Source organism: Aythya ferina, assembly GCF_964211825.1.
Source record: "Aythya ferina genome assembly, chromosome: 4".
Classification (NCBI taxonomy): Eukaryota; Metazoa; Chordata; class Aves; order Anseriformes; family Anatidae; genus Aythya; species Aythya ferina.
Window position 1 is genome coordinate 67,232,780 of NC_140300.1, and position 24,448 is coordinate 67,257,227.

The 24,448-nt window shown below is 38.7% G+C and overlaps 1 protein-coding gene across 1 annotated transcript in view; it reads left to right on the forward strand.

Annotated features, from left to right (window-relative positions):
• GRID2 (glutamate ionotropic receptor delta type subunit 2) overlaps positions 1-24,448 on the forward strand; it is a 777,731-nt gene that overhangs the window by 468,127 nt on the left and 285,156 nt on the right. Inside the window, exon 7 of the mRNA XM_084517560.1 lies at positions 8,383-8,667. Within this exon, the coding sequence (XP_084373686.1) occupies positions 8,383-8,667 (285 nt within the window). The remainder of the gene's footprint in view (positions 1-8,382; positions 8,668-24,448) is intronic.

The following is a 24,448-nucleotide window of genomic DNA, read 5'->3' on the forward strand; positions in this document are numbered from 1 at the left end:
GGTTGTGCTATTGTGCTTCACACGGCATCTCTCCAGCAGAGCCTGTTGTCTCCATACTAATAGGCTGGGCAAGAAAGGGGAGTTATGAAACATTAGCACTCAGGAAAGACAGGGGATGTAAAGCAACTTCTGGCAGTGTGAATTATACTGAGAAATGAAATGGGCCTTCTAACCGTGGGAAAAATGGTTGGGGGGAGGGGAGAAGGGTGTAATCTTTTGCATTTGGATCGTGCAAAAGTGTCTTACAAAGGAAATAAGGTATCATCGCAGATAGCTAGTGATAGGACTAGAGGGAATGGCCTCACCTTGCACCAGGGAAGGTTTAGGTTGGAAAGTAGAAGAAATTTTGTCTCAGAAAGAGCAGTCAGGCATTGGAACGGGTTGCCCAGGGAAGTGGTGGCATCACCATCCCTGAGGATGTTTAAGGAAAGGTTGGACGTGGTGCTTAGGGACATGGTTTAGTGGGTGACAGTGGTGGTAGGGGGATGCTTGGACCAGATGATCTTGTAGGGCTTTTCCAACCCTCATGATTCTATGATCATAATCCCCAAAGCGTAAGAGAAATGATATTGCCCATCCCAAATAAGTCATCTAACACAGTAATGTCAGACATTGGACCAGGATACAATCCTTCAGATTCTCAGCCTGGTGCCAAGGCCTCCAGATCTTGTTGTTTCTTGATATTGGAGGAAATGTGTTGAAGAAGTTTGGGGGGAAATTAACAAAAGAGAGGGAGGGGGATACATGAAGAGGAAGAGCAAGTTGCTTTGGCTGGAGTAGATGCTAAGGAGGGAGTGAGAACAGGCCATGGGAGCATGAAAATGTATGTTCTGTAGTCAGGGAAGAAAAAACAAGTAGGAAGAAGTTAAATCTGAGTTGGAAAAACTGGAGGGGAAACTTGCCTGACAATCTGGCTGATCGGTGGCAAGGAAAGTGTGATTTTTGTCAAATGGTATTTCAGATCAGTGTTTTATTCTCTTAATAAGAATTTTGCCCTGGCTTGTTTTGAGCAAGTCTATAAAATGAGAATTGCTAATGCCCAAGGTTTAAACATGATTTGTTGTTGGTATTTTTTCTCTAATACTTTTACATAGACTTTCAGAGAACACAGAACTAGAGTAAATCCCTGTGATGTTACCGGGATGTTATATGTTGATAAAATTGTCTCTAATTTTATATTAAGCTTCTTTAAGGCTCAGTCTTTTTGTTTCCATATAATTGCTGCTATGCTGCAATTCTCTGCTCTGCAGCAGGCAAGCTAGCTATTAAAGAGGGTATCAAGACACTATGCACTACTTAATAACTTCTCAAACAGTGCTGGTAAGGAAAATTAAAAGATTGAGCAACAGTGCAAGGGTGAAGATGAACAAAGTAAGAGATGGAGGAAGTTGCACGGTAGACTGAAGTAATATATGCTTCATCATTAAATAGGTAATCAAGTATAATCCACTGAGGGTTACACATGAAATGAAAAGTTTTCATTTTCTTTAATGGATGAATGGAAAGTGCTCATGCAACAGTTTGAGCAAGGATGCTAGCAACAGATGAGGTTTGGCTCGTGTCAGCTAAGGTTTGGCACACAAAGAAATGAGAATTTTGGAGTCATTCATGTCAATTAAGGCCACAGTTTCCACCCACTCCTTAGTTTTCAGTGGGCTACATTAACTTTGTAGGTAGTCATCCTTGTTGGGATGTCAGGATTAAGATGTTGATTTTGTGGTTTCTCTAACACTTTCGCCGGTAAAAGTCACTGCCTGGCTTTAATCAGTTTCACCTCCTTTTCTCTGCTCTTCTTCATCTGATTGTTATCATCTCTCCAACAGTGCTAGCTGGCATCCCTTCCTCTTGCCAGGGCTGCCAGCACTGCAGCTTCTTTGCACTTCTTAACCACGGGCACCCTAAAAAGCAGTGGTACTTTTTCTACAATATACTCATCTTCACGTGCTAGCGGAGATGGAAGCTAAAGCCATTCTTCAGCTAAGGTTTTGTGTCTGTGTAACTTCTTTGAAATACTATTTCAAAATGTTTTTCAGGTAGTTCAGGGTTGCTCAAAGAGTGAGGAGCTATCACTCCTCTCAGCCAGGGCCTGGGTGCAACTGCTCAATGCCAGGTGAAAACAAATTTGAGAAATGTTAAGTATAGGAAGCCTTACTATTGCTTCTCTGCCTGGTGTGATAATTTGGCAAGGCAAGTTCAGTGTGTGTCTCTCTAGAATTTAATAGAAAATGTACAGGTTGGCTTACAGTTAAATAAATCTTGACTTCTGTCCAAAGAGAGATATTGTTGAGTTCTCCACTTAGTAGTCTTTGAAACTTGGCTTTTACAAGCTACGCTTACTTCAAGCTGTCTCATTGTGTCCTGCAAAGGATGGTGTCAAAGTAAGATTTCTGTACATCTTACCTCCCTTCAAACTTGTGAGATTTCTAGTTTCTTTTTCAAGGCTCAGATGAGTTATTAAATTTTAATATGATAGATTTAATGTTACCGTAGTTGGCAAAGCCTCTTTAAGGAAGGAAATCTGACCCAAAAAAAAAGACTTCATAAAAGGCTTGTTAACAAAAACATCCTAGAGTTGTGGTGTTTTTGTGCACCAGAGATGCAAATGCTCTTTCTAGTAATGTTTTTTACTCTTAAATTTATTCTTTAGCAGAATTTTGGATTATTTTTCACAAACAAATAAACCCCAGGGGTTAGGAAGCACATCTGTTAAAACTTAAACACAAGTTTGTTTTCCAGTCAGGACAAACTGAAATCCCTTAAAGGTTAATTACAAGTGAATTTAAAACACTGTTAGTGTTCCAAGTTGAGTAGTGGAAGGGAGGATTGGTTAATGTTTACAGATAAAATGTAAATGAAAAAGTTTTCTATAGCTATATAGAAAAAAAGAAGGAAAGAAAGGAAGAAAGAAAGGACAGACTTTTATCTGCATTGCAGATGAGAATATTCTTTAAGATCTAGAGAATAGTGCTTTTTTTTTTTTTTTTTTTTTCCTCACGTATAACTCTTATTTCCTTCTGAATAGTTTTCAGGATATATTAAAAATGTGCTGTCACTCATCGCGAAATAATTCAGTTCTAAGTCTGGGATGAACTGTTGTGTTATGAGGGAAGAATAATTTGCAAGATCAGAATTGCTATCAGAAAGTGACTAAAAAGATTTAATGAAAGTTTGAAACTAGGCTCACTTGATCATGGGCCCCACAATCACATTTTATCCCTACATCTTGCATCTGAGATTATGAACACCAAACAGAAAGCCCCATAGTTTATCTGTTTGAACTTCTAAGTTTTCATGTTGTGTTTCTTTCCTTTTTTTTTTTTTTTTTTTTTTTCAGGTGAGCCCATTTTTGTAATGAATTTATGGATGTTTTGAGACTGTTTTAGGGGTGACGGGTAGGCAAAACACTATTTTATGGTTAGCATGGCTTCTTACTTGGGGGGATGAGAACATCTCATTGGAAGAAATCCAGACTTATTGTTATTCCTTAGTCTTTGCAAGGAGGAATTTGCACGCTGTGGTCCCTTGGTCTTCATCTGCATCCTGAAACTGAGCAAGGATTTGCAGAACAGTCAGCACAATATTATTCCCAAAGTAAACAAGAAATGGTAGCTTGTATAAAGCTATAAAGATATTCTGATTGACTAGTGTCTGTTTATTAGGTGCTCAAGTCACCTGATGTTGAATTTTGCCCCTTGAATCAATTGTTTATCGTAATCTGGATCTGGATTAGTACAATCAGGGTGATGGTAGGGTTGATTAATTTTCAAAATGGATTAATAAATCGGTAAGTATTTTCTTCATGTGTAATGTATAGAGAAAACCTCAGGTGCTTATGGACTGGATTTTTCTCTCTTATTTCTGAATGGATGGTGGGTTCCTGGCTGTCCCATTGCAATGGGGAACAAACTAATCAGAACATCCTTCCAGGTAAACCATTATCCATCTGGTGCTGAATCTTATAGACTCCAAAAGAGAGAGTAGGAAGGAGATGAGATGTTTCTGTAGAAAGGCAGTCCTCACCTGCAGCAGGAGTCAAGAGAAAGCTGATATCTCCCACTCAAATAGAGCCCTTTTGGTTTCAGAGTCTTCAGAGCACTTCTGGAACACAGGGCAGATATACAGGGAAAACTGAGTATAACCTGTCTCTCTCTATCTCAGATAACAGGTAAAGTCTTGTTTCTCCAGCTTCACATTCAACTAAATAGCTTAGAGGTACTGCTTTAGATTTATAAAACATGGAAACAACCCAGGAGCAGAGAAACTGAAACGATGCTAGCATTGAAAACGCCATCTATGGGAATGACATTGGGATGTGCAAATCAAGTCCAATGGACCAGGACTTATTATTTAGAACAGAATTTAGATCTAGATTCTGTTCAATTAACATATACTAGGTTAGTAACCGTGTACTCAGTACTACCTTAGTTTCTAAATTATAAAAAATGAAAAGGACCCTAGAATGCATCTTGGATTACTTAAAGGGTGGCCCCTCATGCTTTACACGCAATATTTAGCATTTAGGGGAAAAAGAAAAAAGTTGCTATGTCTTTTGTTTAACCAACAATTTAAATGGGAGCAAAGTTACACTCTACAGACTTACTCTGAAGACTAGAGATCTTACATAAACTTTTTCAATCTGGCTTGTCAGTTTGTGGTGTATGAGGCTGATATGTTGTGATTCATTATCATGAAAAAACAGTGAAAGATGAGGAAGAAAATGGTCTCATTAATTGCAAGAGTTAAATCTCAGTCCTTTTTTAGTGTTTCTTATTTATTGCTGCACAAAATAGTTTCCTTTTAAACTTGCTTTTATATATAGATTTTTTTGTTACCTTTTTTTTTTTTTTTTTTTTTTTCTCCCTCAATTACAGCATCTGGTAGTTATTTAAGATTCTACCATTGTTTTCATTTTAGAGAGAAAACATTTTAAAGACACATTTGTAACCATAGCTATTTAAATTCTGCTTTGCTGGAAGAGCTTATACAAGCTGATAGACTAGATATAAATTATTTATTTCAAGTTGCATTGGCTGTGATCTTTATTTTAAAAAAAATAGCATACTGAACACAAAATTATTATTTTTTCTTTCTTTCTTTCTTTAGACACCATGCCAAACTAACTTAGAAGAGATTTTACTCAGAAAGACTGATTTTTTTATTATTATTATTTATTTTTTATTTATTTATTTTTTTTTTTACTGGCAATAAGCCCACCACTATTGGAAATTCTGTAACTTTGCATTTTGAGGTAGACAAGAAACTGAAGAGTGAAACATAAGGCTGTGTACTTGCAAGTGTTTATTATACAAGAAAGAGTCTGTATGTATATCTGCAATAGAGAAATACTTTAAATTCTGTAGACAGTCCTGATATTATCTCTACACAATGTGTGGAAGTCTGATCCATTTTATTCTTTTAGCTGGTGAAGGTCCAGTTTTTTAATAGCACCTGTTATCAGGTTATGCAGGTGAATTAATGTCTTTCCAACTTCTGCATAGACATAACTTACGAAACAATAGCATTTAATAAACACTGTTGTTAATTCTGTGTTCCTTCAGTGTTAAACCTGCAATGTAAGTGAGTACAAACCCATTTGATCTTGACATTTTTTTCTGTCCTGAGTGGTGAGGTCTTAAAAGATCCAGCAATATTTGTGTTTCTCTAATCGGTTGCAGATTAATACACCTTGATCGTATCGGCAGTTGAGTAAGCATCAGGTTGGAAATACAACCTCTAAGGAGGTAATAGTAAATAAACAGTTTTGATTGGCAAGATACCCTTTTTTAGCATCTAACTCTGTGTATTGGATAGTCTCTAAGTGTACAGAAATAAGACCATTTGTGAGCATAATTAAGTGCATATTGCCCCAGCCCAACACACACAGTGCTTATAAGCACTTAATGGAAGAAAGAGCCAAAAAGGCAACTTCAGCCCTGAGGCTATTGTAATAAATATGGTGCAATGCTGAGAGGGAAGATTTTAAGCCTTTATTCGGTTTGCTTGCTGGTATTAGCATTTGGCCCTGTGGAGCTAAATGTTCCGTGCTGCTTTCTTCCCATTCACGTTTCAATAACATGTTCCACAAAAAGAGTGTTTCCCACTTCACAGTACTGTGAGTGCACTGATTATGCTCAGTCTGAAATATGCCTACAAGTGTACACATTTCCAAGTGATTTTTGTAATGAGGTCCAACTGGTGTATTTTTAAATGTTATACTTGAGATACTGGAAGGTCATACTCCATATTTTATTGAAATGGATGGTATCGGGACCTTCTAAATTTTCATTGAACTAAAAGTAGGCTTTTGCAAAGTCTAGTGTTGATGTTTGTTTTTTTTTTTTTTTTTTTTTTTAATCTATGGCTATCTAGCTGTAAGGGTATCTATCGACATATAAGTAGCTACAGGTGTTTATCAGTGGATAGATCAATATCAATAAAAATAGTTTCTCGTGTGGTAGCATTCTTATTGGGATATGCAATCTAAATATTGCAATACTCTATGGAGAACTGTATCAGGAAAGAGATTCAGGATCTGCATAAATGCAGCTAGACAAGCCTGTTACCTCTGGTGAAAGTACAGATAATGAGGAATGTAAACGAACAGCATACTAGATGAATAGCTAAAGAGATTGTTTAAAGGCGTTCTGAATATTAGAAACTTGTGATACACTGATACTTTTTTGCCCAGTTGACAATAATAATTTGATAACGTTCTGAAAACGAATAGTTGTAAGTATTGAGAATCTAGTACCTTTAACCTGAAGCCCAGGAGCTGCTCCAAAAGCTGTGGTATATTCAGAACATATACAAAGGAACAATTTTTCTGAAGTCAAAACACTTGGAAGCCACTCTATGAGAACACCCGTTCTCCCATATTTATCTGCATGAAGTGTTCTCATCAGTCAGAGCCTCAGTGGCATCAGTATGCCCTGGGAATCCATCATGGCATGTTCCAGATCTCTGAATCTTAATTAGAATAATGTACTGGCTTTATAAGGTATTCCTCTGCATTCATGGCCTCCAGTGCCATCCTTTGGCTAGAAAGTCAAGCTCCCCATGAACCTGACTGCAGTAACTCCATTCAGGTTGAATCGTTTGTCACGTTGTAAATATTCCTATTGTGATCAATAAGTGTTTGCAGAGTAAAACATTACTCACTGTGAGTAAGAGCCGTATGATATGAGACAACAGGTCTGACGCTAGTATATTTTTGTCTTTTTAGGGAAATGTATTCTCGCATGTGGGTTTCTTGTTTTTGCCTGCACCTGTTGTGTGCACAGAATATTCCTACAAGATAAGCAATTGCACAGTTTTGTATTATATTTGCATATGTAAATGCATATTACTCTTTACCATACCATTACTTAATTTCCATGCGTAAATGCAGGTTAACTACACATGTAGCTTTGCCAGTGGCAAATTGAGTATTTCAAAATTTAGCCTTGGGTGTACTCTGGGGAATTATGCTACAAGCTTGTGTTGTTTCCTCATTCAAGCTCTCAGTTCTATTAGAAGCCCAAAATAAACACTTGACTGTACTTTGTTTCACCGGGTAATGCTTCAAAATTACAGGCCTAATTATTATTAATTCTTTTGGTATTTATTGATTGCATTAACATTAATCATGATAAACACCTCTGGTATTAATGTGGCTGTCATTTGTGTAGTCCTTCACATTGCTTGCAACTCAGCCGTCATTAGCTGGACCATTAGTTACAAGGTACTCCTTTTTTGTGCAAGCAACACCATGACTTTCTTAAAGAAGTAAAAAGAATGTGCATACTGTTCACTGAACTTTGAAAGCATTTTGTTTTAGTCTTTTTTGTTTAAGGAAAAAAAAAAAAAAGCACAATATACCAAAAGGATAAGTTACATAAGATTGTTGTTTGCTTCTCTTAGAACCCAAAAGCAACTCTTGTTTTGCTTGGATAAGTTAATGTATGTAATCATATTCAGCTGTCTTCAAAAGTTGACAGCAAGGGTGGGCTGTTTTTTTTTCAGATTTTCTCTGTATAAAGTAAAGATGCTACTCATGGAGCTGTTGTGCTAGACTTTGAAGAGTGCTTTTCTCCTTGGGAAGCCATGTTAATTCAGCAGCTGTAATTTGTTCTTAATGTTCCTCAGAAGGTCCAGGGTAGGTCCCATTTTGAAGAGAGAAATCATTTCTGGGCAAGGTAAACAGGGCGGTCTTTCAGCTTTCACCATAAGACAGCTCAAAGTGAATAGTAAATCTTCATGACTTTAGTGAATTACTCAGTGTACAAAATTTTATCTGCATTTCACATGGTTAAAACTGTCCAGTGTCTGCGTTTCAGCAGCAAAAATAGGCCCTATGCACTGAACTGCTCTCATCATCTTGAATACCTCTGTGTTTTCTTGCAGCCTGTGACTTGATGAACCAAGGCATCCTGGCCCTTGTGAGCTCCATTGGCTGCACATCAGCGGGATCCCTGCAGTCGCTGGCAGATGCCATGCACATCCCTCACCTCTTCATCCAGCGCTCGACGGCAGGAACACCAAGGAGCGGCTGCGGGCTCACCAGGAGCAACCGTAATGATGACTACACACTATCTGTCCGCCCTCCTGTCTACTTGAATGATGTCATCTTGAGGGTGATCACAGAATATGCCTGGCAGAAATTCATCATTTTTTATGATAATGACTATGGTAAGTATTACCCGGGCAATTTCTGTCAAATCCATAATACCACGGAAAGCAGTCACGCTACATCTTTGTCTTCTACTAGAACGTTTTGCTTCTAAACATTTATGGTTCTCTCAGCATTTCACATTACCTCAGAGAAATCTATTTCTAAAATCCATCAGTGTTTACAAGTTTATTTGATGACTTCTTTGTTAGAATTAACTGATAAATGGAGAGCTTACCTGGCTTTCTATTCTGCTGGTGTTTGAAGTGTAAAAATTTTAGCATGTTTTCTTGTTGTTTTTTTTTGGAGTATATGGGAATACAAGGTGACAGTTCAAGAGGTAACATGTAAGATTTATGTTCTGTACAGTTATTTCCTGTGTAGAAATCTCTTGTGTTATATGGGCTTACATTTGATGGTCAGAAGCTGAGGCAGCAGTGAATGTAGGACAGAGACCTCAGCAAGAACAAGCTGCTATTTCTAAATGTGAAACTTGTAGAGAGAACTTCTGTAGAGTGAAGCGCATGTAGAGGAGGGCTGGAGAAGACCATGTTCCTCCTTTTTTTAAGTGCATTCAGTGTTCCTGAAATGTGCTGAATTGACAGTGGCTGTGTAATAGAGTAAGTGAGACACAGACGATGGCATCACAAGTTAGACTGTGCCATCCAGCTTGGTGATTCAGCCAAGTTCAGTCCAAATATCTTCTATTGCTGAGAGGAGATCTAGACAGATTGCTGTAGAATAGATGTGTTATTTAACTAATTTTATGATCTTTTTCTAGGGAAAATTGCTTTGAAACCAGACTGGTTTTCTTCAGACACATCCATTATTCATAAGTAATCATGACTTGTTTGGATGAACGTTTCAAAACTTTATTTTCAAAGTTAAATCTTCAAGTTGTCGAAAAAAGCTCACTTCAGCGATTTGCTGTGCATAATAACTGGTTCGTTCAGGTCAGGTGTTATTGAATTTTGTTCCTTGGCTACATAATAAATTCTTAAATTAGAAATATAAAAAATGATGAATAGGAGAATTCCTATTTATAACAAAGCAGCACCTGAAAGCACCAGCCGTAGATCAGGAACATGCACATAACCCAAAAAGCCTGAAGAAGAGAGTATTTTTGTTTTATGCATCTAAGTACCAGTGTGTCTTTGAAGAAGACCATAGTTATGCCAGATAAAAGATATCTTTTTGCATGTATTTGTTTTAAAAATCAAACTTTAATGTTTTTTTTTTGTTTGTTTGTTTGTTTTTTAATAACTGTATTCATAAACACTAGTTTTAAATTACTTAAGTTGCATTCTCAAATTAAAAAGAATGAAGTTCAGACCCATGTTATTCTGTCCTTGATTTCTGGGTACAAATCCTGTTATGGTTTGTGTTCTGTAATGCAAATGTCTGCCTGCAAGGAATAAGTTTCAGACCAGTAGCTAATTTAGTGATGCATCTTCCCCAGATGTGACACAAGAGGAATAGTAAGTTTTCCCACCATCTTCTATGCTTTTCTGACTTCAATAGGCTACAAGTAATGCTGTGTTTATAGAATCATAGAATATCTGAGTTGGAAGGGATCCACATGGATCATCAAGTCCAACTCCTGAGTCCCCAGAGGACCATCCAAAAATCAGACCATGTATCTGAGAGCGCTGTCCAAATGCTTCTTGAACTCCAGCAGACTTGGTGCTGCGATCACTTACCTGGGGAGCTTGTTACAGTGTCTGACCACCCTCTCAGTGAAGCACCTTTTCTTGATATCCAGTCTGAACCTCCCTTGTTGCAGCTTCAAGCTGTTCCCTCGGGTCCTATTGCTGGTCACCTGAGAGCAGAGCTCAGTGCCTGCCCCTCCATACCCTCATGAGGGAGCTGCAGGCTGCCTTGAAGCCACCCCTCAGTCTCCTCTTCTCTAGGCTGAACAATCCAATCGACTTCCTCATACATCTTCCCCTCTAGACCCTTTACTATCTTTGTTGCCCTCCTTTGGACACTTTCCAACAGCTTAATATCTTTCTTATACTGTGGTGCCCCAAACTGCACAGAGTGCTCAAGGTGAAGCCATACCAGCACAGAGCAGAGTGGGACAGTCCCTTCCCTTGACCAACTAGCAATGCCATTCTTGATGCACCCCAGGGTGGCCCTCCTGGCCACCAAGGCACACTGCTGGCTCATGGTCAGCTTGCTGTTGACCAGAACCCCCAGATCCCTTTCTTCAGGGCTGCTCCCAGAATCTTGTTGCCCAGTATGTATGTATAGCCAGGGTTGCCCCTTCCCAGGTGCAGAATTCAGCACTTGCTGTTGATAAACTTCATATTGTTGGTGATTGCCCAGCTCTCTAATTTGTCCAGATCTCTGAGCAAGGCCTCACCACCCTCGACAGCATCAACAGCTTCCCCCAATTTGGTGTCATCCACAAACAGGCTCAAAAAAGCCTTCAAGTCCTTCATTCAAATTGTTTATGAAAACATTGAAGAGGACTGGTCCTGAAATGGAGCACTAGGGAACCCCAGTAGTGACAGGTCACCAGCCTGATGTAACCTCATTTACAAGAACCCTCTGGGCTAAACCTGTCAGCCAATTGTTCACCCATCTTATTATGCTTTTATCTAACTGTATTCTGCTCATTTTGTCCAGAAGGATACTGTGAGAGATAGTATCGAAAGCTTTAGTCAAATCCAGAAAGATTACATTGACTGCCTTCCTTTGGTCAGGTAGCTAGCTGGGTGATTTTGTTGTAGAAGGAAATTAAGCTTGTTAGGCATGACCTTCCCCTAGTGAACCCATGTTGGCTCTGACCAATGACTGCATTGTCCTGTGTTTTTCAATACGTCCTAGAATAATCTCCATGATTTTACCAGGCACTGAAGTGAGACTGACAAGCCTGTAATTGCCGGGATCTTCCTTTTTGCTCTTCTTAAAAATTGGGACCACACTTGCCCACTTCTAGTTAACTGGGACCCCTCTGTATTCCCAAGACCATTGAAAAATAATTGAGATACACCATTGAAAAATAATTGATGCACACCCAGCAGCCAGACACCTTGGTAGCAGCATGTTCCCCCCCAGAGCTCTGAGAGGCTGCATTGGCTGTGGTGGGAGCTGAGCTCCTGGAGGCCATGGCCTTCTGCCAGGTGGATACCATTGCCCCCTAGTCAAGCTGGCCAAGCTTCAGCATTCTTACTGCGCACCCTGCTGTGCTGACCTCCTGATTGCTCGTGCTCCCCAGGCGCTGCCTTTGTAAGACAGATGGGGGTGCTCCTGGCTCTGCCCACACTTTGTCAGACACCCTCGTGAGGGCTGCCGGGTCCTGGCGGCTCCCTCAGCTGCCTTGATGCAGGGAACCCCCTGCCCACCACAATCCCCTGCTGCCCACTGCAGAGCGTGTCTGCCCCGGAGCCGATCGCCTCAGTGTCAGACTAGACAGATTGGTAAACTGACTCTAATTAGGGACTACTGTCATGTACATCAGGAAAAGGTGCAAAAAAAATCTAGATTTAGTATATACTAGGCAGTCTGCTGTCCCTCTCCAATTATTTGTGGGGTCTGTTGTTTTTTTTTCACTTTTGTTTTTCTTGGACTTTTTTTTTTTTTGTAGTTGGGATCCAATACTTTGAATAGATAGATATTAAATACATTTTTTTTTAATTTAATGTTTAACTCTATGTAGGGTTGTTATCTGTGCAAAGGCAAATGTTTTTTTTTTGTTTTGTTTTGTTTTGTTTTGTTTTGTTTAATTGTGCTAACTCCCTGATTTGAAAAGCCATCCTGAGGCAACAAGCAGTTTCTATATTCTCATTACACTTCCTTCAGTCTCTTTATACATTCTTACTCTGCTATTTCATTGAATATCTCCTCCTCCCCTTTTAATAAGGAACAAGAGAGCAGAAGTTTCAGATTACCATCTCTAGCTCAAGGCCTCTTGTTATTCTCATTACTATGAGACTTGTTCTCTGTCTCCTTCTTTCTGATACTGTAATGTCTCTCTAATTCCTCACTACTCTGTTTCAGGTGAAATCATTAGGCTTGACATAGTATTTCACCTGTTCTTAATTCTCCTAGCCAGTTTTTGATCTATGGCAGTAGTTTTCCCTCATACCTGTGATGACAGTATTTTCATAGCAGTCCCTAGTGAGCAATCTTGCCAGGAGCTTATTATAAATCTTAACGAATTGTGTCACTTTCTCCCCTTTTCCTGCTATTTTACTGATATATTCAAAGCATTTCCAGTATGTTAGCAGGACACAGTTTTTCTTCCCAAGTTTTTTTTACTGACCAAAGAGGGGCTTGCACAATGAGTGGGATGGAAAGCAAGGGCATAAAATGAGTAGCTGGGATCACTTGTTAATGGATTATAGAGCGGAGACTTCTGAATTCAGTGTTCACTGCTTTGAGCAGGAGGTTGGACTACATGACCTTCTGAAATCCCATCCAACCCTAATTATTTGGTGACTGTGATGTTTAAGAACGTAAGTTGTTGGGATGGGTCTGTAGATATGAAATACTAAACATAAACATATAAAAAAATAAGCAAGCCCAGGATCAGTTTAGGCTGTATAAAAGCGAGTTGGTCCAAGAACCCTGAAAGAGCTTGGGTAAGGAAACATTGGCTTCTGCGCCTGTTTTAGAAAGAAATCAAGACTAGGCATGCAGGACAGAGGCCCTGGGGGTGAAGCATCCCAGTGGTCAATATGTCAGCACAGCAAAATGTGGTTGCAAGTCCTTGCAGAAGCCACCAGTCTCATTCCTCAACTTGCCTGAGAGGATCTACTACGATGTCTGATTTTTCATCTTTCAGCTCACACAGACCTAGACTTTAATGCAGGATGGAAGCTTTGCTCCCTTCAACTGCTTGCAGCAGTTTATATTAGACATTTTAATGTAACATTTAGTATTAAATATTAAAGTAGATGGGAGACCAACACTTGCATTAGGATTAAATTCAATTCTTATAATAAGGAAGATATTGTTCATTTATTTAGAGCTAAATACATCATTCAGTCCTCTGCAGAACTGACACTTGTGCAAACAGACCTATTTCTTGCCCCAGTTGTTTTTTTGCATATAGTGATCTTTCCTTTTCAAGGCAGAAAGTGTAACACTAAATGATGTCACCATATCACTAAATAGCACTTGAGAAGTAATGGGAATATAGATTTTGATGTGTTAATCCTTTAATTTTTCCTATTGTTCCTACGTTTTTGTAAGTTAGAAAATACGAATGTGCTGTTGGCTTGGTTCTGGCAACAAGAAGAGTTCCATTAAGAAATCATTTCTCAGTGATTCAATTTAACAATTTATTACCAAATACATTAGTTATATTGCTGAAATAACTTCCAGTAATATTTTTAATACGTGAAAAAAATGTTTCATATTTACAGTAAATTTTCCTAGAGTAAAATTATGCTCATGTCCAAAGTAAGTAACTGTGATAAACCAGATCCCTTGCACCTTTAAAAGTGGCTGATTTGTGTGTCAATATATAAATATTGTAGATTCTTATTCCTATGAATTTAATTGCTTTTGATTTTTATCTTGCAGTCTATCGTAGATTCTTTTTCACTATCAGGGAGTTAGAGTATTATTTATAGCTGGAAATGTGTCTTTCTGCAGGGCAGAGAGTTATTTGCTGGATGTTATCCTTTTGTAAAAATGCCAGATTCTTTCTGAATAGCAGTAGACAAGTATATTCAGTTTTAACATTTTAACGCTTCTTCCAGCTAAATGCTAGAAGATTCAAGTACACTTAAAGTGCCTTTACCAAGAGAGAAAGTCAGTCTTTGGAGGAAGCAATTATTTCAGTAACTCATAGGCAGCTGGATGTTAAAGAAGGCATGCAGAAATGCATTTCTGGAATAACTGACATCTAATTTTTTCACTGATAGGTATTTTTTCAGGTAAAACCGTAGTTAGGTTGGCTATTTAAACACACACACACACACACACCCTTGATAACAGTAAAAATAAGTATTTTTCTGCTTTACATAGTTAAGCTCACTAAAAGATTTTAATAAAGCCTTTGTATATATAGTGTCTTGTCAGTAACAAATGAAGGGATAATACATTTAAGCATCCATATTAGCTTCTACTCTTCTAGTACTTACTGCTCATTTCAAGTGGTAGGATCACTGTGCTGCAGAAGGTAGCTCTGCATCTCCCTCTTTCAAATGTAGGGAATGGACAGAGACACTAAGCCTCTGGACTTGTCCCTGTGACCATCAACAGCCTTTTCAGTAAAGGCACTTTCAGACCAGATAATGTATATGTATAACTTATACCTCTGGAAATCACTAAATTTAGAATTGTGAGAAGAGCCACTGACATCTGTAAATATTTTGATCAAGCTTAACCAAGTTATTACATCTTCATTTTATAGTCTCAAGTCCAAATTGAGTTTGTAACAGTAAATAATGCAAATCCTGGCTCGGTACAGGCATGCATCTGCTATGGCCAGTTTCTAAATATTAACCTGAAAAAGACTCTTATACCTTGAAGGTGTTAAATCACAGAGGGAAACAAATGAAATAATTGTTTGAGATCTGAATGTGAGCACCCCGGCTATATGAGCAGAGTAATTTACCTAGAATACCAGAATATGGTTGAATTGTTTATTTATTTATTTATTTATTAAATCTCTATGGTGTATCAACAAGGGGCAAGATTTTCCAGTTCAAGTCTTTCTCTTCAGGCAGTTTACAGCTCACCATATATTCCAGGAATACATAGATACTTTCCTGTAGTAGTAAATTTTTTATGGGGAAAAAAAAAAAAACAGTCAATCACTGCAAGAACATAATTGTGAATTTTGTGCAATTTACAATGTAGGTATCTCTGCATTTCTAAGATAAAAGTGAGAAAGTCTAGCTGTTTGAAAACATTTATTTTTAATGTTTTGTTGGTGCCAAAGCAGATAGAAAGATTCTGCACTTTATCTAGAAAGGTTAGGGGAATAAGATTGTTTCTTGGGAATTAATGTTGCCTTATTTCCTATTCTCTTTTATTGTAATGGTAGTGATATTTTAAAATCTTTCCGTATTTTATATGAAAAAAAAAAAGCTTTGAAACCCCACTTATCTGTCCAAATTTCTGGCCTAACCTTATGTTTTTCTACCCAGCGTACCTTCAATATGCAACCATTGTTGTTGATTTACATCATATTAACTGCATATATTTGGCACTGGATATTTACCAGTCACTTAGGTGGTAATTTAATTTTAACTTCTGCAAAGAAAAAAAATAGGGCTGCTACGAGGCAGATTTACTGTGTGAGGGAGGTTAAAGGAGGCAGTCCCATAGCAAGTGGAGGTTGAAGAAATAATTTAAAACTGCTGGAAGGAAAGGAAGGAGGGTAGCAGTAGAAAAGACTTAGAGAAAGCTCTCACAGAAAATTCCATGTGGATTTATCCTCTTAGTTCTCAGCATATGTGAGGGGTTCAGACTATTTGTGCTGGGGAAGGATGAAGGCAGCAGTGAGGTGCTTGCTCACATGAGTAAAAAGATGTCTCAAGCTCAGTCTGACAGAGGAGTTGGGGGAAAGTCCCAAAATAAAAAACAAGCTCAATGAGGAGAACAGTGAGGTCTGTAAATACTGAGGATACTAGTAAAGAGCTCTGTGAAACTGTGAATTTAAACGAGAGCATTCCCCCCAGCCCTGCCCAAGCAGGATGGTTCCAGCCTAATATATTAAACTGTGTGCAATGAGATAGCATGGGAGTACAATTCTTTAAAGATCCTGAAAAAAGAACGGGGAAGGCTGAGCTGGGTGAAGAGAAGGTTGTTAAAGGGATGGTATTCTGAGCTGAAGTCCACCTGCAGGTATGGGCTCTGGATTCCAAGCATCTCCTTTGAGAACCTATAAAGCAAATAATTTCACTGTCACTTGCCTGCATAAACATTTTCCAGAAAGAAATAAATGATGACCACAGACAAAGATGTGCTTGGAACCATAACATTTTCAAATCATTTAAAGTTTTAATGCAAGTTTAATAAAGATTCGTAAAAGAATCACACTCTCCTTAATCGATTGCAAATGCTCATAATTACCCTGAGGCTGTTTTCAGCTGCCTGATGACTATAATATTCTCAAGTCTGTCTCCAGACAGTCTTAAAACTGTTTATTACTCATCTGGCTCTTTGCCAAGATCCTGTACTCATTTACTTCACTGTGCCTCAATAAACATATAATTAATTCAAGCTTCTTATTGAACTTTTTTTTTTTTGGATTAGTATGTATTATGTCATCCAGATAAAGAGGAAAGGAACTTGTGTTTTTCATCCATGTAACTGTAATGTGTCGATTACATTGCAAGTTGGTAGCTGTTTGTGAGAACTCATGTAATAATTCGTTTTTGCTGTTTGACATACCACTGGAAATTGAATATATATTTTGGTTGTCCCTTAAATTATTTAACTTTTGAGTTAACTGAATTACTCTGTAATATTTCTGCCGTGGAACAATGGCCATGCTCTTGTTTTTTACACTGATAATAGTAGGGCAAATACATTCAAGGAGCTATGAGTGAATATGTAGAAAGGTAAGAAAGGATTATCATTTGATCAATTTCCTTTAAGATGGAATAAATCTGACTCTCAAAGGCTTGACTCTGTGTCAAACTCTGTGTTGTGTTAATAAGGAAGAAAGATCAAGTTTTTGTTTCTAGAATTTCAGTGTTGAGCTCAAAATCAAATGGTAGATGTTTTCCTAATATCTGTGTAATGTCTCCCTAAATGATATGTTACTTAGAGGTTTTGCAGATGTGTGAGATTTCATTTGGGCATGTGCAGACTGCAAGCTTCAAAAAAAGAAAAGTGACATTTTAATACTATTTGCATTTGGAAGACTTTCTGAGTACCTCATTCTTGTATTGTTCTCCACTGCTGTTAGCTAAATGTCTTTCAACTTTATAATTTTAGTATCCTTTGAAAAGTATTCAAATTGAGCTTGAAAGTGGATATTTTGGCAACTAAGTAAGTGGGCAGTTCTCAAAAGAGGAACCCCTTGATCAGAGTATTTTGCATGTTGAAGAAATTATACCACCATTAGAAAGGAGGCATGAGTTAGTCATAATGATGTCATAAAAGTCAGGTGGTTTCATAAATTGAAAAGAAAATTTCTCTGACACAGTTTTAACCGGTCAAGAAAAAATGGAAAAGGCTAGAAATGATTCATTGCAGTATTTGTAAATCTTATTTTTATCTATATTGTGGCTTGTGTTCCTCACATTGCCAGTCCATTCATAAGGTATTCTTGTGCCCATAGTGTAAATCTTTAATCAACTGAAAAAATTATTGAGGAGCAGATTGATGTTCAGTCAGAGAACAATTTGTCTTGAGTAAGATTATCACACACACTGTCATACTTATTCTATGACCAGGAAAGGATGCAAGGGCAGTCAGTCACTTCACTGTTCCTTGCCACCTCCTTGGACAGAGATGTATGGTACCTCACACTTCTGTAAACCAACAAGGTGTTCTGAGGACCTACAGGGAGTGCTAGTATATCATATACTGAAGTATAGATTTCTGTTAAATAACGGTGTGTATCTAGGCATAGAGCTGTGTCGTACAGCTGTATAGGATATAAGCACAATTTTTCAAGTTTGGCATAATTTCTAAGAGAAGAGTAAATGCTGAAGATAAACAGCGCTAGGCTCTAAGCTGTTATCTTTGGAGGCAACAGATGGGAAAAATTTATTTCTCTGCAAGATGTTTTACTCAAAGAAAACTACAAAAGGCCTTTTGGAAATCGCTAATGCAAACTGTAGTCAAACAGAATTTGATCGAAGAGGTAGAAAGCAGGTTATACAGTCAAAAGTATGTGACTGTAGAATTTATTGGCTTGTCAGCCTCCATGAGTGAGGGTTGATCACAATCTGGCTCCCGTTCTATTTTCAAAAACCTAAGGTAGCAGCTGATACTCTTAAGGATTAGTTCTAGCTTCAATTTTATTTATCTATTTTATCCTTTTTTATATTTTTTTTATTTTCTTTCTTCCCAGTTATAAAGCTGAGAAACTCAAATGAAAAATCTTGTGTCAGTCATCACTACAGTTGGAAACTTAAGTCTTGCAGGATTTGAAAACTACAAAAGTTAGCATCTCTCCCGCAATATTGGTTTGGCTTCTTGAGATTGTCTGTATTGATTTTTCTTATTTGAAGTGTAATCTTTAATAATTGAAGTATGCCATGAAACAAAAAGAAACTAATGTGAATGGCGTAGTCAGAGGATCCTTTAAAATACAGATTTCCTAGACATTTCAGTAGAGCCACAATAGCTCATATCAAACAACAAAATTAGTGTTACATGCTCTTCTTATGGTTTGATATGGAAATATATTTAGAAAAGCCAAAACAGTGTTTATTTTTCTTCTTTTTCCTCAACTGGATTATATTAAGAAATTTGAAACTTATTTTATGCCTTTTTTTTTTTTTTTTTGCATGTGTGAAATTGCAGAAAGTTGCAAGTGAGGGAGGAAGAAAGTCACTCTTACCATTTATACATTTTCAGTTTTCCCTGAGAAATATAATCTCTACTTGTTATATTCCCAAAATTGTGATAATATAAATGGTATTCCACCTGCAATGAGGCATTTGAGCTTAAATGCATTTATAATGAGTTGGAACTAGTGCTCAGTTCCCAAATACAGATAAAAATCAGTGAGAGTGCTATGTAGGTGTTGTGGGGGGGTTACGTGGCAAGGTTTTGGTAGCAGGGGGCCATAGGGGTAGCTTCTGTGAGAAGGATCCAGAAGCTGCCCCACATTAGATAAGGGCCCCACCAGTGGCCAGAGCTGGGCCAAAAAGAGATGTTGTTTGCACCTCTGTGAGAGCAGATTTAAGAAAGTGTAAAAAAAAAAATCTGCTGCTACACAGCAGCTGGGAGAGCGAGAGGAGTGAAAAACAGCTGTCTAGACACCGAGGTCAGTGAAGAAGGAGGGGGAGAGGTGCTCCAGGCGCTGGAGCAGAAGTTCCCCTGTGGCATGTGGTGAGGACCATGGTGAAGCAGGTTTTCTCCCTGCAGCCCATGGAGTATCACTGTGGAGATTTTCATTCTGCAGCCTGTGGAGGAGCCCCCGGTGGAGCAGGTCAATGTGACCTGGAGGAGGCTGCGGCCCATGGAGAGCCCCCGCAGGAGCAGGCCCCGGGCCAGAGCTGCAGCCCGTGGAGAGGAGCCCACGCAGGAGCAGGGGGCTGGGGGGAGCTGCCGCCCACTCATAGGGTACCCGTGCTGGAGCAGTTTGGGGGATGGATGGACCCCATGGTACGGAGCCCTGTAGGAGCAGTTCTTGAAGAGCTGCTGCCTGTGGGCAGCCCCCACAGGCTCAGTTCAGGAAGGACGGCATCCCATAGGAGAGACCCCACATGGAGCAGGGGCAGAGAGGGACCATGAAGGAGCGGTGGAGACGAAGTGCTAGAGACTGACCACAGCCTCCATTTTCTGTTCCCCTGCATCACTCAGGGAGAGGAGGTAGAACAGGATGGATGGGGGAAAGGAGTTTTTGGCTTCTTTCCTTTGTTTCTCTCTTCTCTAGCTTGCTACTAATAGGCAATAAATCTTACTATCTCCCTGCTCTGAGTCTGTTTTGCCCGTCACGATAATTGTTGAGTGATCTCCCTGTCCTTATCTCAGCCCTTGAGCCCTTTGCATTGTATTTTCTCCCCCTTTTCCTTTGAGGAGGGGGATTGAGAGAGTAGTTGTAGTGGAGCTTAGCTGCCCATCTGAGTAAAACCACCACAGCAGATGTTTGGTTTTTGTTTGTTTATTTTTGTTTATTTTACTTTGGAGGTTCACTGAATTACTTATAACCTGACTAATGAGGGGGAATTCCATTGCTGTTAAAGTAGGGTAAAGGACTATAATTGAATTTATTGAATTATTATTGATTATTATTGAATCATCATGCTAAATTGTTGTTTTTCTTAGCCTAGACCTCAAGCATGTTAATAAAAATAAACACAAATACAGCAGTGTGAATGCTTTGTTCAAGGCTTTTGAGAGTGGTGCTACAGTCAGAGTCCAGCCAGAGCTGCACATCTCCCTTGTGTGCAGTGCATTTCCATAATTAATAGTTGCTGTCATGTTAGCCATCATTGTGTAAGGAAGAATCACTGCTCTCAACTTACAAAGCTTTCTTGATAAGAATTTGAACAGTGCCATTTGTTATACAATGGCTTTTCTCATCAACTGTACAAATAAAGTGGTCTTTTGTGTAAATCAGCCAGTGAATATTTATGACAGGTGCATTCACCTTTACTGCCACAGCTGAATCAGATGGAATTTATCATCTGGGTACTGCAAGGAAAATGTTCTCAGATCTAAAATGGTATCAGAGGGAGGATGAGCTAATGATTGTAAACCAAGTTTGAGATAACCGAAGTGCTCAGCAACAACAAGTGCCTTGTAATTTAGGTGGTATACAATGGTAACAGTAGATGGATTAATTTTTTGCTGTTGGTGACTACGGCTATCTTTCTCTTTTGGCTATAGCATGATGTGAAAATTTATTTTTAAAGATTTGTATCTATATCTAACCTAAAGAGTTCTCATTTTTTAATAAGAGTATTACATAGTCGGCATACGAGGTGTTCATTTAGTGTTTGCTGTTCATTTTGTATGGAATATAAAAGCTTTACTTTTACATACAAAAGCTGCTTTTTCTGTATGAGATACCTTAGCCTCAGCCTATCTCGAACTAGGGTGTCCTAATCATTAGATTGTCCTCAAGACAGAACAAGAGACTTGCTCCCACTGAAATTGGCATAGAAACAGAAATGGAAGAGGTAACTTATGCGATTCAGCAGTGAAGAAACTTGTGGAAAGAGCAAGTTTTATTATTTGATACTAAGATCAGGCAGTGGAAGTCAGGAATCCCCTTGTTTCAGGTGTGTCACATATATAGTCTAGCGACCTCAGTAAAAAGAGAGCTAAGACACAGCTCTTGTAAATCTGGTGTCAATGAAAGCTCTGGACTTTAAATCCTCATGATCTATTGAAAATACTGGCTACTTAACCCTCCCTATCTGCCTGCTTGTGCATACATGTGTTTCCTACCATAAAGTTGCCAAGCTTTCCATTAAATGGTGCTACTGTTTGTGCTAGGTGAGGTCCAAGTGTTTCTGCCAGGTTGGGCAGTCAAGATTTAGGTATCAGACCCATTGTTCAAAGGATGCTTAACTTTGCTCTGAGTATGCTCTGCAGTAGTATTTAAGATGCTTACCTGTATCTTAAGGTCTCTCTCAAGTACCCAAAAGATGTTCAGTGAACAGACTGTATGGGTTTAGGTGCTTGCATATCATTTGCTGTGAACTTTCATAGTTCACCTCCTCATTAACTGATAGTAATGGCCAGCCTGCGGTAAAGCTGGCACCTGGATTCACATCTCAGCTTAACTCGTCAAGTGGCATTTGAATATATCAGCCACACCTTCAGAGAGTAGGAGGCCATGGGTCTTGCATTCACCCACACAAATAAAGTTTGCTTCCTTGTTTGTTGAACTTTTCCAAGCAAACTTTACAATGTCTGACATCAGCCACAATTTTGTTTGAAAAGGAGAATATTTGGTAATGTTTCTTTCAATTTCCAGCCAGGTTTAACTCTTATAGCTGATGCTGAATATCTGATTGCAGAATGGTACCATGTTCTTGTGCATGCATGTGTAGAGTTGAAGTGATGGCTATACAGTAAAAAACAGAGAAGGTAATTTAACTAACAATGACACTGAGATGGGAGGAGGAGGAGGTAGCTTTGGCTTTAGTATCAGTCTGTTTCTCTACGGTAATGTTGACTTTAATCAGTAAGGAGAATAATTAATACTGGTGATAATGGGCAGCTTTTCTGCATTTCTGGAAATGGCTGTGATTCATCTGATTTACATAGAAAACAGAAATGTGTCTCCTGGCTGGGCAACAGGTTGGCTAGCAAATTCAGGGCGAGAAACACCTGTGTCCCAGACATGAACAGTTCTGTGTCTCCACAGTGGAGCCATCTGTGCTACAGGTTGCTTGCCAGATTTTTCTGCAGAAGGAGTTTATCTATTAGAAAGATGATTCCACAGTGCAGTGTGGAAATGTGCCACTTTCAGACAATCCACGCAGGAAAGATAATGCTGCCCATTCAGTGGCAGCATCTGTTCTTTGGCATACGCTTTGAATATGATCATTGCTAGTGACTTGCTGATGAAATATTGGAAGTACCATCGTGATTTAAAAAGCATTTAAATAGCAGGGTGTTTTTGTGCTCTCTGCTGTTTCACAGCAGCAGGTGAGCATCACCAGTATCTCCATTTTTCTACTGGGTAGGCTGAAGTAAAGCAGAGTCTGTATTTATTTTCTGTCCTTGGCATTGTGTTTTATCAACGCCAATGGCAGAACTAGTCAAGAAGTTTTATGCAACATGATTTGGTGTCCTTTCCATTAGGACACTACTGTTTTCCTACAAGCACTGGTACAACACTGTTGGCATGACCACCTGATAAATGCAGAACTTCAGAATACTACTGGGCCTTTGCCACTTTTGTCCCTTCACTCAGTGAACATTCACTACAGTTTCTTCAGTGTTTATATTTGCAGATATTCATGGCAGACAAAACAATTTGACCCCATAATCTGGTTTCTGGGACAATGCAGATTATACAGAATATCAGTTGATAATTCCAGCATGGTTATAAATTACGGTCAAGTTCAATGGTCTTGTTCTGAAAGGACAGATAAAACTTTGGTATCTGCATTCCATGTTCTGGTATTGGAGAAGAATATATGGATTTATGCTACAGAATTTAAATTTTAATAAAAGTTTTCCTACAAAATTCATTTCCTCCCTGAGTATTTTGATGGTATATCTAGGTCCAATCTCCATATGCTCAGTATACTTCTTTAATTTGGACTCCAACAGTTTTTAATCCAGTTCTTACTCCGTTTGTCTGGTTGTTAAATAATTCACAGAGTCCTGAAGCCACAGCAACTTCAGAATGAAGGAGTTGAAGTGGAAAGAAGTTATTCTATCATTTGCATAAATCAAAGCATATTTGTAGCCGTTCAAATAATCTTGTTGTTTCTTAAGTTGGTGTTTACAGTGCCAAAAAAAAAAAAAAAAATCTAACATCTCTGATTAGACTGATTTTAATTTTCCTGATTTAGATATTAAACAGAAGCTGTAATTGGTATCTGATTCTCTTATAGAACTTTATTTTTAGGATAAGCATGTATTTTATTTGTGTTTAAACTATTCTTGAAGTGTAATACTTTAGTAATGCTGGTGTTTCGGCAGTCTTTGAAGGCTGGTGTTGCTGTGCTGAATGCTGTTTCTAGCCTAAATTTCTGTCCAGTTTGCAGTATTTTAGAGCTCTAGGCAAGAGAGCCAACTTTCTGGTGGTGGCAGACTGACTTCTAAGACTAAGGCTGTTGAATTATTTTTGTGGGCTGCTTGGCTCTAAGCTGTTACATGGCCAGGTCTTCATATATGGAAGTGGCTTTGGGAATCTGTTGCCTGAAGAGGGTGGCTGCTTGTAATGTTCTTTAGCTGGGACATCTTTGCAGAGCATTTTCTTTACCATGGAGACTGAACTTTGTTTTCCTTATGCTACTCTTTTTCCAGAAATAAGCAGATCAAGATGGGAATGTTTTTGTATGCCTCAGATCTTTTTCACTGTGCCACTAGATGTCTCTGAAACCCAGAACCTCTAAGTTACCTTATTTTGCCCATGCCTGAAATCAAAGGGCACCATCACATGTGTTTGGTAGCACCTTTAAACTTCAGAGTGTGTAGCCTCCCTCACCCCGATCTATAAACACATAGGTAAACAGAAAGAGC